Source organism: Patagioenas fasciata, chromosome 2 (genome assembly GCF_037038585.1).
Source record: "Patagioenas fasciata isolate bPatFas1 chromosome 2, bPatFas1.hap1, whole genome shotgun sequence".
NCBI lineage: Eukaryota > Metazoa > Chordata > Aves > Columbiformes > Columbidae > Patagioenas > Patagioenas fasciata.
The window spans coordinates 90,203,944-90,220,161 of record NC_092521.1 but is presented as its reverse complement, the minus strand read 5'-3'; the positions used below and the strand labels follow the sequence as shown (position 1 = coordinate 90,220,161).

The 16,218-nt window shown below is 46.8% G+C and overlaps 1 protein-coding gene across 2 annotated transcripts; it reads left to right on the top strand.

The window, feature by feature from the left end:
- The first annotated feature begins 485 nt into the window (after positions 1-485).
- On the top strand, positions 486-15,432 carry IRF4 (interferon regulatory factor 4). Of its 2 annotated transcripts, XM_065831737.2 has the most exons (9): positions 486-580; positions 2,172-2,468; positions 2,931-3,117; positions 3,926-4,014; positions 4,577-4,718; positions 6,480-6,587; positions 7,891-8,244; positions 11,384-11,496; positions 13,582-15,432. In XM_065831737.2, the coding sequence occupies exons 2-9, from the start codon at positions 2,265-2,267 to the stop codon at positions 13,723-13,725; spliced, it is 1,341 nt and encodes a 446-aa protein (XP_065687809.1). In that variant the 5' UTR covers positions 486-580; positions 2,172-2,264; the 3' UTR covers positions 13,726-15,432. The 2 variants fall into 2 exon arrangements, with proteins under 2 accessions (XP_065687809.1, XP_071660634.1); XM_071804533.1 differs by lacking the exon at positions 13,582-15,432 and having other exon boundaries at positions 9,466-11,476.
- The last annotated feature ends 786 nt before the right edge of the window (positions 15,433-16,218 follow it).

Below are 16,218 nucleotides of genomic sequence, written 5' to 3'. Positions count from 1 at the left end.
GCCGTTTCTCATCCCCCTCCGCGATCCCGGCTCGGCGGCCCGGGCAGAGCTGGGTTGGGTCGCAGAGGAGGCGGACAGGGGGTACCGGCCCGGACAGAGCGTGGGTGGGCGGATGCCCCGCCGTCTCTCCGAGCCGCCCGGGGGCTCGGCCGGCGCCGTCTAGTACGTTTCTGGTGGGTGTAGCTAGCTGGGTCTTTTACAGTAAAAGCCGCCTGGCTAACATAGGTAGGAGTTTCCCCATGCTATTTATGTGTATGTGTCTGTATGTATAGATTGAAAAAAAAAATACCAACGCGGACGCAGAGAGGGCGCCGGCTTGTGCGCCCCCCCGCCCCGCAGCGTGTGTTTACCAGCAATGGGCATGTGTCACTGCCTCAGATGTTTTCCAGCTCGCAAAGTCCCCGCTCCCCTCGGCGGCTCCACCTCCGGGCCGGGGCCCGCCTCTCCCCCCGCGCGGGCACTGCGCCCTCCATCATATAAAGAAACTTCCCGGTGCCGCTGGCCCAGTCGCGGTGCGCCCCGTCTCAGCAGCCGACCCGGCAGCCGGCGCTCCCTGCCCGCTCCCAGCGCCGCGACAGAGGTAAGCGGTGGCGGCGGAGCCCCCCGAGTCCCCGTCCGTCCCCCCGGATCCCCGTTCACCCCACTGGGCCGCAGCAGCGCTCCGTCCTTCTCCCCCGGGCAGAGCGGCCCCGCCGCGGGACCCGACGGGACGGGGAGGGAGACGGGTGGGCGCTGCGGGCACCTCGGCTTTCCCCCGTCTGGGATTTTCTTGATGCTGTCGGCACTTGAGCGAGCCGTTTGGTCTCTTTTTTTTTTTTTTTTTTTTTTGAGGAAAACATTTTTTTCCCTAATTTAAAGGAAAAAAAAAAAACCAACCAAAAAACCCGCCTTGTTATCTACTGTCGAGGTGAAGGCGCACCACCGCCCCCCGGCCCTGACAGTTCTCCCTGCCAGGGGAGGGTCGTGGCAACGGGTACGGGGGATCCGCTTCATGCTTTGTCTAATGGGTGAAAAGGACTTTTCGAGGGGTCTTTCCTTGGACTTCAACAGGCCACGCACGGGGGAGCCGTGTCCCTGGCTACCTCACTGTGGCCAGGGGAGAATCTGGGGAAACAGGTTTGGTGTCTGAGGGGATGCTGCCAGCTGAAGAGGGCTGTAAGGGATGTGGAGCTGCCCATTTGCCCACAGTTGTGTGCGCCTGTCATACAAGGGATCTCTCAAGGTCTCCCTGTGTGTAGAGGCAAAGACTGTGTGTGAGGAGTGACTTTTTTATTAGCAGTCATGTGGGAAAAAAAACACACCAAACTAAGCTGTTGGACATTCAAGCACTTTTTCAGGTCAGGGAGGCAAAGCTGATGCCAGGTCCCCATCACTGGTGTTGGTGTCCTCAGTTTAGGACCTTTCCAGCGGGTGCGCATCCACTCCAGTGCATGTCTGCACCTCTGTGTATAGCTGGGGCTCTGTGTGGCTGTCTGCACACTCCTGTGTCCCTGGGTTCAGTGCCAGGCTCTGTAGGTTGGTGTCTTTCTGCTTTTAGGTATTTGCAATGTATAGATTTGAATGTTACTATGTATGTGTGTTGGGAGCAGTTGGAGAGGTAGATATGTATAGGACATCATGTGTTCAAATGTGTCTTGCTTAAATGAGCTTGTGAAAACTACTTTGATGTTATAGTTGGATGCTGTATAAATCATAACTGCATGTGAAGCTCTCCAAATTCTGTGCATGTGTCTAACATTAAATATGTGCACTGTCATGTGCAAATACATTTTCATGCAATTTTTTTTTTCTTTGGGGAAAAAGTAAATACCCAGTTGAACTCTGAGCAGGATGGGGAATTTATGCCCTAAGTCACTTGCGATGAAAATTTCAACAACCCATGTGTGTTCATGCAAAACAGTGTCGGGACAGAGGGGAAGTCTGTCAAAGTCTGCAGCATGAGCGGTACCTGTGGAGGTTGGTGGGGGGCTGTGCCTGGTTTCCTGAGGCTCTGTACTGTGGTTCCCGGACTCCCCCCATCCCCGTGGCTGTCCCCGTAGCTGTCGTTTGTGTGATATGTGTGGCACTGGGGACAAGGGACTGCAGACAGGGCTCTACACAGGGACTTCAGCCGGTTCATGACCTGTGGGTTTTCCTCTCCCCCATCCTGCCTCTCTCCCCCTCCTCCACAGCCCCCCAGAGAAGCCGGTGCTTGTGTGTGTGCAGAGAGGTGGGCTCGCTGAGGCACCCCCAAGCCCCCCCACCCAACTCCTGACAAGAGTGGCATGAACTTGGAGCCAGGCGAGTGCGGGATGAACTCGGTGAGCTGCGGCAATGGGAAACTCCGCCAGTGGCTGATTGACCAGATAGACAGTGGCAAGTACCCAGGGCTGGTGTGGGAGAACGATGAGAAGAGCATCTTCCGCATCCCCTGGAAGCATGCTGGCAAGCAGGACTACAACCGCGAGGAGGATGCTGCCCTTTTCAAGGTAGGTCTCAGCCCAGGGTTGGGGTTGTGGGACACAGCCAGAGCAGGAGGGATGCCCGGAGGCAGCTTGCAGTGGCCTCTCGCCATCCCCACTTCTGCAGGCTGGCTCTGCTGGGTGCCCACTGCTGCCTGCCTGGTGGCACTGGCTGTGTCCTGGTGTCCCCTGTGTTTGCAGGATGAGACAGATCGTCCTTTTCCGCTTCTCCATGTGGAGCTAAATGCTTGTGGGACTGCAGCACATCTGTTTCCACATTAATCTTGGATCATTTTCTCCCTTTCCTTGTGCCTGCTAAACTCTTTTCCTACCCCACCATGCTGCTTTGTTCTCAGCCTAAACCTGTAGGGGGTAAATTCATGTACATATAAGCACAAACATATATGCTGTTTTAAGCATTGTGGACTCATACCTTGTAGTTGATTTTTTTTTTTTTCTTGTTCTTTTGATTATTTGAAATCTTTCCAGGCCTGGGCTCTTTTTAAAGGAAAGTTCAGAGAGGGCATTGATAAGCCAGATCCCCCTACCTGGAAGACAAGATTAAGGTGTGCTTTGAACAAGAGCAATGACTTTGAAGAACTAGTGGAGAGAAGCCAGCTGGACATCTCAGATCCCTATAAAGTGTACAGAATAGTGCCAGAAGGAGCTAAAAAAGGTAAATCATCTCAAATTCCCTGTGCAACAGAGTGTGAATATGTCTCGTTGTAAGCATATGAGGACTGAAGCGTGCTTTTCCAGAATGGCCCTGCAGTCTTTTTAAGTCTTTTAAGGAGCCGAAATGCAGGGCTCAAGTGCAGCTTGTTCTGATGACTTAAGAGGCTGTGTCTGCGGGAGGCCTGCTGGCATTTGAGTCAGAGCATTGAAAGGGAGCCCTTGCAGAGGATGCAGACAGGCGCCCTGCACATCGCTGGAGGAATTGCTCTTTTAGATGGAGCCTCCCTGCCAGTTATGTACAGAGAGAGCAAAGCAAGCAGCTGAAGGAACAGGCAGAAAAAAAAAAATGCTGGCTGGATCTAGGTTTTGAATACAGAGAAAAGCAGAAGCGTTTTGAGCCAGACAGTAGGTAACTGCTGTGGGGAAAAGATCTGGGAGTGAGGAATGCCCAGCCTGCAGCTCCCTGGGCAGAGGCTGGGGTCAGCACCTGCCCTTCAAGAAGACCCTGGCACCAGGCAGGGCTTGCGGGAGGCAAAGATTTGGCAGGGCTCAGGCAGGGCATCATGGTGCACCAGCTATGGCTCTATGGCTGGGCTTTCCCGGGGGAATCTGGGGACCCCAGCAGGACAGACTGCGTCCAGGAGCTGCCTGCAGTGCAGGGCTGGGAGTCCTGTCCCAAACGGGTGCTGCAGTGCATTTTAGTCCTCTGCTTGTACAAAGGCAGATTGTATGAATTTGTCTTTAATGTGCCCATTTCAGATTTCCTTAAGATGTGGTTGACATAATTTTTATTCCTCTGGTGAGCATAGGTGCAAAACAGATTAGCATGGAGGAACAGCCATTAATGATGAACCATCCCTTTCCAATAACATCTCCTTACACTTCACTACCGTCTCAGGTATGACATTAGTTATGCATTTTGCTTGATGCTTGTCCATTGAGCAGCATCATTTTTGTGCTTTGTGCTGTGTCTGTATTTTCTGGTGTGGCTCTCTAGTTCTCTCTGGGAAGAAACTTTATTATGAAAACTGAGAAACTGAGAAGCAACTTTTCTAATGTCATATAAGGCCGCAGGGCAGTCAATTTCCTTTGGTGTTGTTTATTACTGAGTAATAACTCTTTTCTGTTGGGCGATAAGATATTAGTGCACTGCCATTCTGTTGGTGCCGGAATGTAAGCACCCACTGAAGCCTTGTTCTTCCAAGCAGACATTTACCAGCAATGCTTTGACTGCCTTTTGTTATTCCACCCTGCTTATTATTTACACCAGTGGTGAGAAGTTCATTTGACAGCCTCACTGGTGGTGGTGGCGAAGTGCCATTTGTGTAGCCTGAGCGATGCTTAGACCACCGCGGGCTTTGGCAGAGAAAATCAAGAACCTGAAATGTGAAAGCTGATGCAATACGTAGAATTAATTTTGACAGCTGCTGAGTAAAATAATATGTTGTTAAATCTAATAGGTACCGAACTACATGGTGCCGCACGAACGGAACTGGAGGGAGTTTGCCCCGGAGCAGCCGCATCCCGACATCCCCTACCCGTGTGCCAGCGTCCCCTTCACAGCTCGCAGTCATCACTGGCAAGGGCCTGGCTGTGAAAATGGTAAGATGCTGCCATTTAGTGTTGCTTGCTGAGGTTGATCACCTAGAAGGACCGCAGATTTCAGGTTTTTTATTCATAGCTTTCATTGAAATTAACAGTAGTGACCAGATAGGAGTGCTGGGCTCTCTTCAAAGAGAGCCATGGGGCTCCCGGCAAGAGCCTTTGTCCTGGCTGTTGCTCTCACTGCCATCATCTGAGTGATGTGGGGCTATGCAGTCCTCTGAGCTGATGTAAGTCAGCCTCCAAAAGTCCTCAGCTGTCTCAAAAGCCCTAAGCAAAAAGAAGGGAACCAACCCCTTCAAAAACCCCAAATGGGAACATGTGCTCTTTAGCTTTGCTTTCTGATTTTGGACCTTTTGAGGCAGGCATCAGTGAGGTTTTCTCTCCAGCCTTGTGGATTGGAATGGCATTATTCTCCCGAGAGGAAAGATGAAATTATTACTTTATTTTAGTGCTGTGGCAATAGGACAACTTGTCATGGATTGAGTCTCTCTTGGGGCTAGTACCACAGAAACAGAATAAAGGGACATTCCCTTCCCCGAAGATCTTGCAGTACCAGAGCCTGCCATAATTATGGCTTTCCAAGCTCTGCATCCTTAGGAAAAAGCCTGAATTGTGAAAACTGGTAATGCTGAAGCCTGCAGGGGATAAAACATAAGAGAAAGGGAACTGTCTGCTGTAGACCCTTGCAGGATAACTCACCTGAGGACACAAGCATTTGCTTCATAAGGAGAAGCAGCTGGTTCAGAAGAGCAGGAAAGGATGGGAAGCGAGGAAGGACTTCTTAGAGCAGATCCTGCTTTATCTGAGGACAGTTCTCTAGAGGTTTGGTATGGAGAAATAAACTTTTGTTTCTTTAGGTCTGCTAAAAAGTAAATGCTCAGTGCACTGCAACTTTTGCTGGCAGTCTGTTGGAATTATAAGGCAGAATCCTGTTGCTTTTACTCAAGCTGTTTGCTAATAAAAAATAGAGGTAGCAAGCTGAATGAACTCTGCCCTGAAGTATGTCCTCTGCAGTAGCTAAACATATGTTTGGACACTTTGCTGAATTTAGAGGCAGTTGTTAGTGGCTGGTATTGGGTTTCTCATTGGGCTCTAAAACTTCTCCAGGAGATACAGGTGTTTTGTATCTGCATCGCTCCAGCTCCTGATCGTGGTGGGTTCTGCCTTTGGGAAAGGTAGTGTGTGCTTGTCTGCAAGTCACTTGCATCAGCCTTCTGCAACTTCTATTGACATGAAGAAACAAGAGGAAAGCATTGATTGCCTGTGTGATAATCCACTTACTGACAGGCATCTCTTGGAACAGTCTAGTAATAGTCCTGGTAATAAAACCCTAATAACCTCCTGCTACTTTTTGAACAGCATTAATTCCAGCTTTATTATTATACTAGTCTTTAATAAAATTCCTTTTTTTTTTTTAAATACAGGCAACTTTTAAGAGCACTATGGTCTAGTTAATAGTGTAATTTATTTCTAGAATACAATAACGTGTTAGGTAAGGAAAAAGTACTAGGGGGAATGCTGAAATGCTAAGGGAGTATTTTATGCAGACCCAAATAAAAATACAGTCAAAATAACATCTGGAGAAATCGGTAGAGTTGGCATACCTGGAAGAACAGGGAAAAAAGACTTTTTTTAGAAGGGGGGAAGAGAGTTCCTGGTGGGATCCAGAAAATCTCGTTTTTGCATGGCTGTGATCTCTGCCCAAGCTTTTCTTTCAGGATTTAGGCAGCTGTCACTGACTTTTGTTTGTGAAAACAGGTTGTCAGGTGACAGGAACCTTTTATGCTTGTGCCCCTCCTGAGTCCCAGACTCCTGGCATCCCGATTGAGCCAAGCATAAGGTCTGGTGAAGCCCTCGCCCTGTCAGGTAAGGTCCATGACCCTGCAGGCTTTCTAGGGAGCTTGACAAGAGACTCCCACTTCTGACTTGCCCTAGCAATGTCTCTCCTTTCTGATGAAAAGAAAAAAAGATGAAAAAAAACCCAAACAAACCTCTTTAATTAATGAAATCAGTGTATGAGCTTAAACCTTTGTTTGCTAGGATACATAAGCACTTGTAGCCCCAGCTCCAAGGGATCAAGGAACTGTGGTTAAACTTAATGGAAGTGCTCACGGTGTTAGTGATGAATTGCTTTGGTGAACCACCAAATCAGGCCTTCCCAGAGAAGCTGGGAAATTTTGGGAGGTCAGTGACTTTGAGTTCAGTTTTTCATTTGGGAAGAGCCACCCCAAAAGCTGGTGATCCCTGAGTACCTTGTGGTGCTCCATCTGGTGCTGTCTGGCTTTGCTCTGCTCCATTATTCCTGGTGAAAAAAAGGCTTTCAGGAAAGAAAAGGAAAAGTTATTTCAACCAGGTTTGCAGACATCCAGATGCTGGGGGACTTTCTGAATGACTAGGAAAAGGTGTGGTAATGTGCTTTTCATAGAATAATGGATAAACATATAATGTGATGCCTGGCAGGTTTCTTGAGTGGGGTTGTTCTTCTGAATCAGGGTCTGTATGTACATGTATCTGTGTGTGTTTGTGTATATACATATATAAGCATATATTATACACACACACACACACACACACATGCACGTATTATATAAATATATTCAGTGCTCTGCGAGTTCTGATGGGTCAGCCAAGTTGACTGAATGGCCATTTGAAAGTAGGCTGGGGATTTTGAGTACAGCCCTGTTGGAGCTGGAGCCAACAGTTGCTTCTCTTCAGGCAGCTGAATGCAAGATCACAGGTTCTCTGTGCAAAAGCCTCTTTTATGCAAAATCTGTGGAGAAATACAGCTACTTCCTGATTAAATCTGAGGAAGTGTACTGAGCTGGTGGGTTTAATTGTGACGTGAATTTGGAAAATGTGACAAACAACAACTTTTCATGTGCAGAGTTTTAAATGGAAATGTGAAGTTTGCAGGGCATCAGTTCCTACCAAATTCCCACATTGGTAGCCCTTAACTAAGATGAGAGAGCATTAATTCTACTGTGCCCCAAAAGTTTCAGTATTTATATTCTTTAGATGACTTCTGCTAATGTTAGCCTGTCATCTGAGTGGTTGTGACCACCAGGTTTGGAAATGTCACACAAACCTGTCTCTTGGCCTTAGTACAGATCTGAAACATAAAACATTCATACTAATGTACCACAGTGATTTTTTTTTTTTCTCCTTGCAGATTGTCGGCTCCACATCTGCTTATATTACCGTGAAATACTGGTAAAGGAAGTGACAACTTCTAGTCCTGAAGGTTGTAGGATATCCCATGGCCAAAGTTACGAGGTCAGCAGCCTGGAGCAAGTTATCTTCCCTTATCCAGAGGATAATGGTCAGAGGAAGAACATAGAAAAACTACTGAACCACCTGGAACGAGGAGTAATACTGTGGATGGCACCTGATGGCCTCTATGCTAAGAGACTTTGCCAAAGCAGGATCTACTGGGATGGGCCTCTGGCGCTCTGCAGTGACCGACCCAACAAGCTGGAGCGGGACCAAACATGCAAGCTTTTTGATACTCAGCAGTTTTTGGCAGGTAATGCCCACTTTGGCTTTGATATAATTTTTGGAGATGTCACCCGGTTGCTCTCCATGCTGGCTTTATGAGAGTGCTCTTTTTGTCTTACCTTTCAAGTTACAGTAAGAATTACTCCTAACTTTTTCTGGGCAAGCACAGTCAAGGGGTAGTTGACTCCTGAATAAGGGGTAATTGACTCCTGAATAATCCTGTCAAATTTTGCTCTCTGTGCACATTCAATGCCCCTGCACAAACCAGCAGGAATGAATGGATGCTCAGCTGGTGATACCCCAAACCTCACATCTCTTTAAGAAGTATAAGGAGGAACCTAGCAAAATAATCTTTCTGTGTATTTGAGTGACAGAGGAAAGGGGATCCTGATCTTGGATCTACTAGTCTAAGTCCTGGGTAGGTCTGTGGTCTGCACTCATGCTGCTCAGTGTGACCTAGAGCGAGCCTGAGATCTTGCTCAGGGTATACAAATATCAGCATGAATTTCAGTAGAAAGCCTCCTTTTCAGTCTGTGCCAGTGTTTAAAAGACATTTGGGGGGTGAAGAGGATTTCACAAGCTTTGGAGTTTAGGGATTGCTCTAAGCAGGAAGATGCGTTACCTCTCCAGAGCAATGTGGGAAGGTCTTGTTTTGCACTGGGCAGTTGGCAGCATCAGTACAGAGATGACAAGGACACACTTCGGCATGACACCTTCTCCTTCCAGCTCGTGGAGGGAAGAGGCAGAGCCTCAACCCCACTTCCCAGCACTTCTGAGCAGTTAGAGGGAGGAAATTTGTCCGCTCAGGGAAACTGGTGGGAGCTGGTCATTGCTGCAGAGGACAATTTGGGCAGCTCGAATACATTGCTGCTTTTTTGAGCTGTGTGGCATCACTACAGGTGAACTGAGTGCCTGTGGTTTGGTGTATTTTCCCATAGAACAGGGCATCAGCACTGGTATGCGTTTCTTAGAATAATGCCTTGCAAATTTAAAAAAATATCTCCACAAACCAACAGCTTTAGACTGCTTTATATTCCAATGCTGATGCACCATCCAAGCAGAGTGGTCAAGCAAGAAATGGATTTAATGAGAGAAATCTCATATGGATGTGAAAATCGACAGTTAGAAAGGGGAATTTGAGGTCAGGTTATTGGCTTGGGCTTCAATTACATGCTAATTTAAAGATGCATTATTCTGCCTCTGATTATGGTTTTGAAATCCCTTTCTCTTTTCTCTGGTGGTTTTTTAGATGTACTCTGGGTTCTTCCAAACGGTTGACAGGACATCTCTTTTTAGACACCTAACCCCAAAGATAAGCTCAAGCAATAGTTTTTTTTCCCCTCCTAAATTACTTATGCACCAATGCCTGCACAAACCCAAGCATGTGGTTGAAGTCATAGTCTGTGGTGTGTGCAAAGTGAGTTTTTGCATGTGTGGATGCTCAGCTGGGTTTGTAAGTGACTTGCCATGAGTGTATCACATCTGCATGTTAATTGAATATAGTGAGGTCCCAGACTGTAGGCAAGCTTTGGGGTTCTCTGCTTAGGAAACCAGGGCTTCCTTGGGAGGAGAGACAGGAGACCTCTACTGGGAAAGGAAATCTGGAACAGTGGAGAAAGGGGCAGAAGTAAAACTGCTATGGACCACAGCTGTTAGGACCCCATTGAGGAGCTGGATGCTGCAGTGCAAACTGCTCTGGAGCATTGAGGCCCATGTTGAGCGGCCTGTGCTGTTGAGAAGGCTCAAATGGCAATAAATCAGAAACCAGGTGGATGGTCTCTGGGGACTACTGCATAACAAATGCAGTAAATTGGACTGGCTGGAGAGTGGGAGGATAGGGGAAGAGAATTTGGGAGTGTGAGGGTGGCACCTGGAAGGGACTTGGCTTGGCAGAAGGAGGGGCAGCTGAAGCCAGAGTAGCAGGAGATGTGGAAGGTTTGGGGAGGAGCATGGGGAGCTCTGCAGTGTAGGAAGAGTCGCTTGAGTCTGGAAAGGAAGACAGAACAAGTGGAGGGTTTTGGAGAAGCATGAGGCTGACCTCAAGCCTCAATTATCCTGCTGGAGGGAAAGAAAGGGCTTTTTTCTCCAGATATGTGCCACGGGCTGCTGTGTGGCAGTCCCACAGATATTCAGTATTTGGAGAAATGCTGAAGCCAAATAAAACTGGGGGAAAAGGAAAAACGGGGGTTTGAGACAGACCCTGGGGAGAACCATGCTTTACTCTGTGTTTTAAGTGAGCTGCCCATTGTTTCACTCTTATAACTGACCTTCACAGTAAGACCTGTAGTCCCAAGCCAGGGCTGGGACCTTATTGTGGTAGCCACTCTGGTCTGAAAAGCTTGAGGTTAGAGTAGAAATGGCAGGGGTGCATTTTGGGAAAAGGTGCATTGGTCATGCCAAGATTGAAGAATTTCCTTTCGCTGTATAGAGGGGTGTGCTTCATTATAAGACATTGTTTTTAATGGTAATTTCAGTTTTGTTCCAGAATGCATGAACGGGGTTATAAATTAAGATGAAATCTTTGCCAATCAGGTCTATAGAAATGGTTCATATAATGTGAACTTTCATGAACATAATGTATTAGATGCAGTTCTCTTTTTTTTTTTTTTCTGGAAGGAAATACAGTGTCTAAAACATAACACAGTGATTTTCATTTGAGTGGAAGTCTCTCGTAAAGGCCTCCCCCTCTATCTTTCATAGGGGCCACTTTGAGTATTAGTGTAATAGTATGATTCAACCTTTTTCCCTTTGTACAAGGATGCGGGTTAGTGAAGGGACTACAGGAGCACAGCAGACACAGGCTCTTTTGCTGGCTCAGTGCATGGCTTAAATTAGGTCCTTCACCTTTCTGTGCCTCCCCACCCTCCACTAGGCACAAGAATGACAGTGGCTCCATGACTGTGTCTGTCTGAGGCTGAATTCCGTGGCTGGCAGCACTTCGAGTCTCTGGTTCCACTAAGCCATCGACTTCAGGGCTGCTGTTGGGTGCCTGCTTGAGTGGGTCCTGGGTTCTGCTGTTGAGGCCCAATAAAAATACTATTTGGAAGAACATCCTGGTTTGTGCGTATGACATGACTTGTGAGGCAAGTGGTGGGAATGAGCCAGCAGCTGCATGGTGCTTGCCTGCCTGCTGGAGTTAACCCACACAGTCCTTCCTCTTTTCCCAGAGCTCCAAGCCTTTGCTCACCATGGACGTCCGCTGCCAAGATACCAGGTCACTCTGTGCTTTGGGGAGGAATTTCCAGATCCGCAGAGGCAGAGGAAGCTAATTACAGCCCATGTAAGTAAGACTTCTGCCTTATCTAAAAGAAACATATTCCTTGGAGGATGGGAATCTGCCAGTCAGGCTTTTCTACCTTGTGTAGGTTGTGAGGGAAGTAATGAATTCTTGAAAATGCAGCACCATCCAGAGCAGGGTTGAATCCCCAGATCTGCCAAGGACTGACTGGTGGCCCTCAGTAGGGCAGAGCACCTGATATCCCTCTCTGTAGAGTTTAAGTGTCATCTGTGATGTCTTAAAAATACCTTCAAAACTTAAAGCTAGAAGATACCTGGAAGATCTGGGCCATGTCGTTATCACTGGCTCTGTTGTGCAGCTCCTTGGGCTGCCAGGCCAGTGCAGGACATGGTGCTTTCACAGCTGCTGCTTCTGAAGATGCTCCAAGATCCCAACCTGCATCTCGGAGACCTCAGCACTTACTGGGATGCAGGGGCTGCCTGTGCAGCTTCGGGGTTAAGGTAGCTGGTAAGCTCATGGGTTGACTGACCACAGTTCGCACACACTCAAAGCTAGTGTTTCGGGATGCTATGTGAGAGAGGGTGATGACGGAGACCGAGACCAGGTACTTTCTAAATTGGCTGTATTGGCCCATAAAACCACAAGAGAGGTGATCATGCACACGTTAGTGGCAGTGCTTAGCTTATTGCATGCTTGGGAAGAAAACAGGTGTCTCCATTTTTCAACAGACCCTTCAGTAGCAGCATGGGTCCTAAGTCAGACATCTGTCATAAGCCATGGCCTCCCCTTAGCTGCGTAGCTTTCACACTGCTACACCGCTGCTCAGTGCATCTCTGAGGTGGAAGGCGGGAAGCTCACAAATCCTTCCCAAGCTATGGAATGACTGGTTAGAGGTAGCTTTCCACCTCTGTCTCTCCTTAAGGTCTTCTGTCTCCATTTTGGCTTTCTAGCTTTCCATCCCTCCTTCCCAGCATCCCCTCTCTTGCCCACTTATCCATCTCCTGTCCTGGCAGCTTCTCTGTGAGCCTGTTTCTCCTGCTCTTTGCAGAGCTTTGCTTTCCCCTTGCTAGTTGCTCCTCAACCTCTTGGGCTGTCCCAGCTCATGGGCTGGTGGGGCTACACCGTCCCAGCTCATGGGCTGGTGGCGCTACACCATCCCAGCAAACAGCTCTGCCCTGGGTGCTGTCTGGCTTACCTGCCCCGTTGCCTTACTGTCTGCCCCATGGTGGGACAGGAGGTGCTCAACTGCCCTTGAATGTCAATGAGAGGAAGGGAAGGGGGATTGGTGGGGTGCTCCAAGGCAGCAATCCCTTCTGGCTCTCTGGCTTCCCAGAGGTTGGACCCACAGACTGCGTATTTTGCCTCCCAAATGGTGCTGGTGTCGTGGAGGGGCCGGCTGACCAGGAGGAGAGGGTTGTGGAGAAGAGTTGTCCAACCTTTCCATCTCCCAAGAATAAGGAGAGCTTCAGGTGTTCTCTATGTGCAACGTAAATATTTGCAGTCAGAGCCCAAAGCCCTGAGGGGGATGGGTGGTTTCTGAAGAGACAGAAGTGAAGGCAGCATTAAATAATACAAATCCCTCTTGGTGGTGGAATGGTTTCCTCATCAGAACTTGAATGAACAGAAACGAGAGTCACCTTGGTGTTAGAATGAAGTCTAATTTCAAACACTGTCATTTGGCAATGTATATCAGTCTACCTGAGGGCTCCAGCATTTTAAGTTAAGTCCTCAAAGTGCTTTGCAATGCAGATGAGACTTTCAGTGCTTTGTATATGCATTTGAACACCTTGAGTGATCATAGATGTCTCTGGCCTGTAGGCATTGCTCACACCCAGCGGCTGGCTAAGGGGGCTGCAATTCCTAATACATCATTAGTGTCACTGGGTACCCCTCTAAACAAAGACTGTGGAGGTAAAGGGTGGGTGCAATTGGCAAGGCACTTGGCAGCAGAACAGGCAAGACCTGCATAAAACAGAGATTGGTGGGACCACTGAAATTATTTTCCCATTCTTGTAAGCGGAACTGTTTTGTCCTGCCTTGTTTTTAACTTAAAATCACTGTAAATAAGTAAGATGAGGACCATGAAATTTTGTCACATGTCTGATTAATGTTTTGTCTGTTCTTAAGGTTGAACCAATGTTTGCCAGGCAGCTGTATTACTTTGCTCAACAAAACAGTGGACATCTTCTGAGAGGCTATGATTTACCAGAACTTGTGACTAGTCCAGAGGATTATCACAGATCTATTCGCCATTCCTCTATTCAAGAATAAGATCCTCAGAAAGAGTGTTTTTAAAGTCACTGTAAAGATTATGCAGAGTGGAAGAGCAGTTCTGGGTTGCAATTTGGAGATCCATATCACAGCTGGATGTGTTCAGGGGTTCAATGATAGGAAAGTGAACTAGGACAACTATATTGTATGATGCAAATGATGGGTCTTCAGCGTTTGGATGCTACATCTCACATAGGTTCCGCTGTCACTGAAAATAACTCGAAACTGACAAAATGATTGCTATGTTTACCTTTGCTTAATGTTCTCCTTGAGTTTTGAGGAATGATTCTTACTGAAGACGTCAATCTGGAGTTTACACTGTTACATTTGCAGGGCTATTTATTTTGGATTACTGATCTCAGGGAAGATACATAAATTTGTAGTGTTCCCAGTTTGAAGCTTTAGCTACTATAGGTGGGTAGCAAATGTAGATGGTTTATTGAGAATAGCTAATACATGTAAGTGGTTATAAATTTAGATTCGTAAGTGTGATGCCTATATTCTTGTATAGAATATTTCATTGTATTTTTTAAAAACAATGCAATTCTTCAGAGACATATTTTTTTAATGCCTGACTGACATTTGTCCTGACAATGAATTTTGTTGCTGCCACTGTTGTTATTGGATTAACCCCCATAATAGCAGTTTTTAAGATGATGCATTTATGGTACTATGTTAAGAAAAGAGGTTGCTCAACTCATATTACCTGTGGATTTAGTGGATCAACTACTCAAATTCTAGAGTCCCAAAGAGCAGGTTTAAAAATAAATTATGTTTTATAATTGCAATGTACTATGCATTATATATATATGTATATATATGTATGTATGCATTAGAATTAAGCTGGCAGACCTTGAAAATAGCACGAAATGGTCCTGCTAGCCCTTTTTTGATGGCACATCCATGAGCCAGGTTAAAATATTGACCACCTCTGGCTTATACAGAGCCAGCTCTGCTCTTCATGTGCACTCGCAGCTTCCTGTCAGTGGTACCAAAATGAATGTGAAGGGAGAGTTCAAGGAGAACAGCATTTGGCCTCCTGTATTAAGACAATCAAGGAAATACTTGTTTTAATGTTTGTTTTCAGAAATTTTACGGAAGTATAATTTTATGCCATTTGCAGATTTTAATCATAGGGTGCCATTATAAAGACAAATAGAAGAGGTCTGTTGAGTATGCGTGTCGGTGAGATTTCCTTGCTGGCAAGCAGACCGTGTGGTCGTAGAAGCTTTAACTCCAGAACACGGTCTCCCTATGCTTAACAGACATACTTCACTTGACTTTCTAGTTGTGGAAGAAAAAGCGGTACTTGGTCTGGCAGCAGACTTGTGTTCTAGGGACTTCACATTTATACATCTTAAAGATGCATGCTCTTTTGGGATATATTATCCCCCTCCTTCTACACAGAGCCAAACAGAATTAACAGATCATTTTTACTTTTGTGTTCTTTGTTACTTGAAGTGTTTTTCCTGGCTTATAGATTTTCATAGGGGAGACCTCTTTCTTAAACGTTAAAAGCACTGCTGTAGGTGACCTTCAGGGCTTCTGCATATGCTTTTGGCCTGTACCTACATTTTACTGCAAGGGACCTTTGTGTTCAAACTGAACTGGTACAATGCAAATATTTGATGTGTTTTTCACATTTTTCTAGTGGTCATTGCTTCAGATGCTCATTGCTTCAGCTCACATCTCTTAGAATAAAGTCCTTATTCCCTACCACCAACTCGATTCGTATGTGTTGTTTTCAGTAGTGGGGCAAATCTAATACGCGCGGTTCTGCACTGTGAGCCTGGGCAGCACTGCTGGCTGAGTCTATGGACACCTGTCTTCTAAGCCAAAAGTGCAGGGAAAGGTCAAAAGGTAAGGATTTTTTCTTACAAAAATGTCTGCAATATTAGCTATACCTAGTAGATTAAAAAAGAAAAAAAAAAAAGAGAATAAGATCATTGCCCTTCGGCTGTTGGTTTCCCAAATCTTGGACAATGCAGCAAAGCCTTACAGCTGGGGATCTGGTGCTGCCCCTGCCCCGCCATGGCCTCTGGGGCTGAGGACCAGGCTGGTACCCCCCCAGCCCAGCCCAGTGCTCGGGGACCCTCTGACCTGCCGCTTGTGGGCTGGAGGTGATGGTCACTGGTTGCTGTAGTTTCCAGAGTGTTTTCAACTGAGAAAAGCTGGGAAAGGGTAAAAAGGAGGATGACAAGTGAACCGAATTAGTGAAGTTGGGAGCAGAAATGAATGTCACTGGGCAGCCCCTGTTTACTGGAAATCAGGGTCCCGAGAAATGTTCTCGGGTGCAGTAGCTTACAGGCAGAGCAAGGTGTGAAAAGTAGTTACAGGATTTGTAAAGTGTCTGAAAATTGGGGGGAGGGGGGAGAGGTGGTGATGGTGGTGCATTTTCTCCTTATGTGGAGGCTCCTGGTGACTATTGAGGTGCATTATCATTTTTGGCTTTGGAATGAGCTTTTAATTATATTCCTTGAAGGAGCATGATTT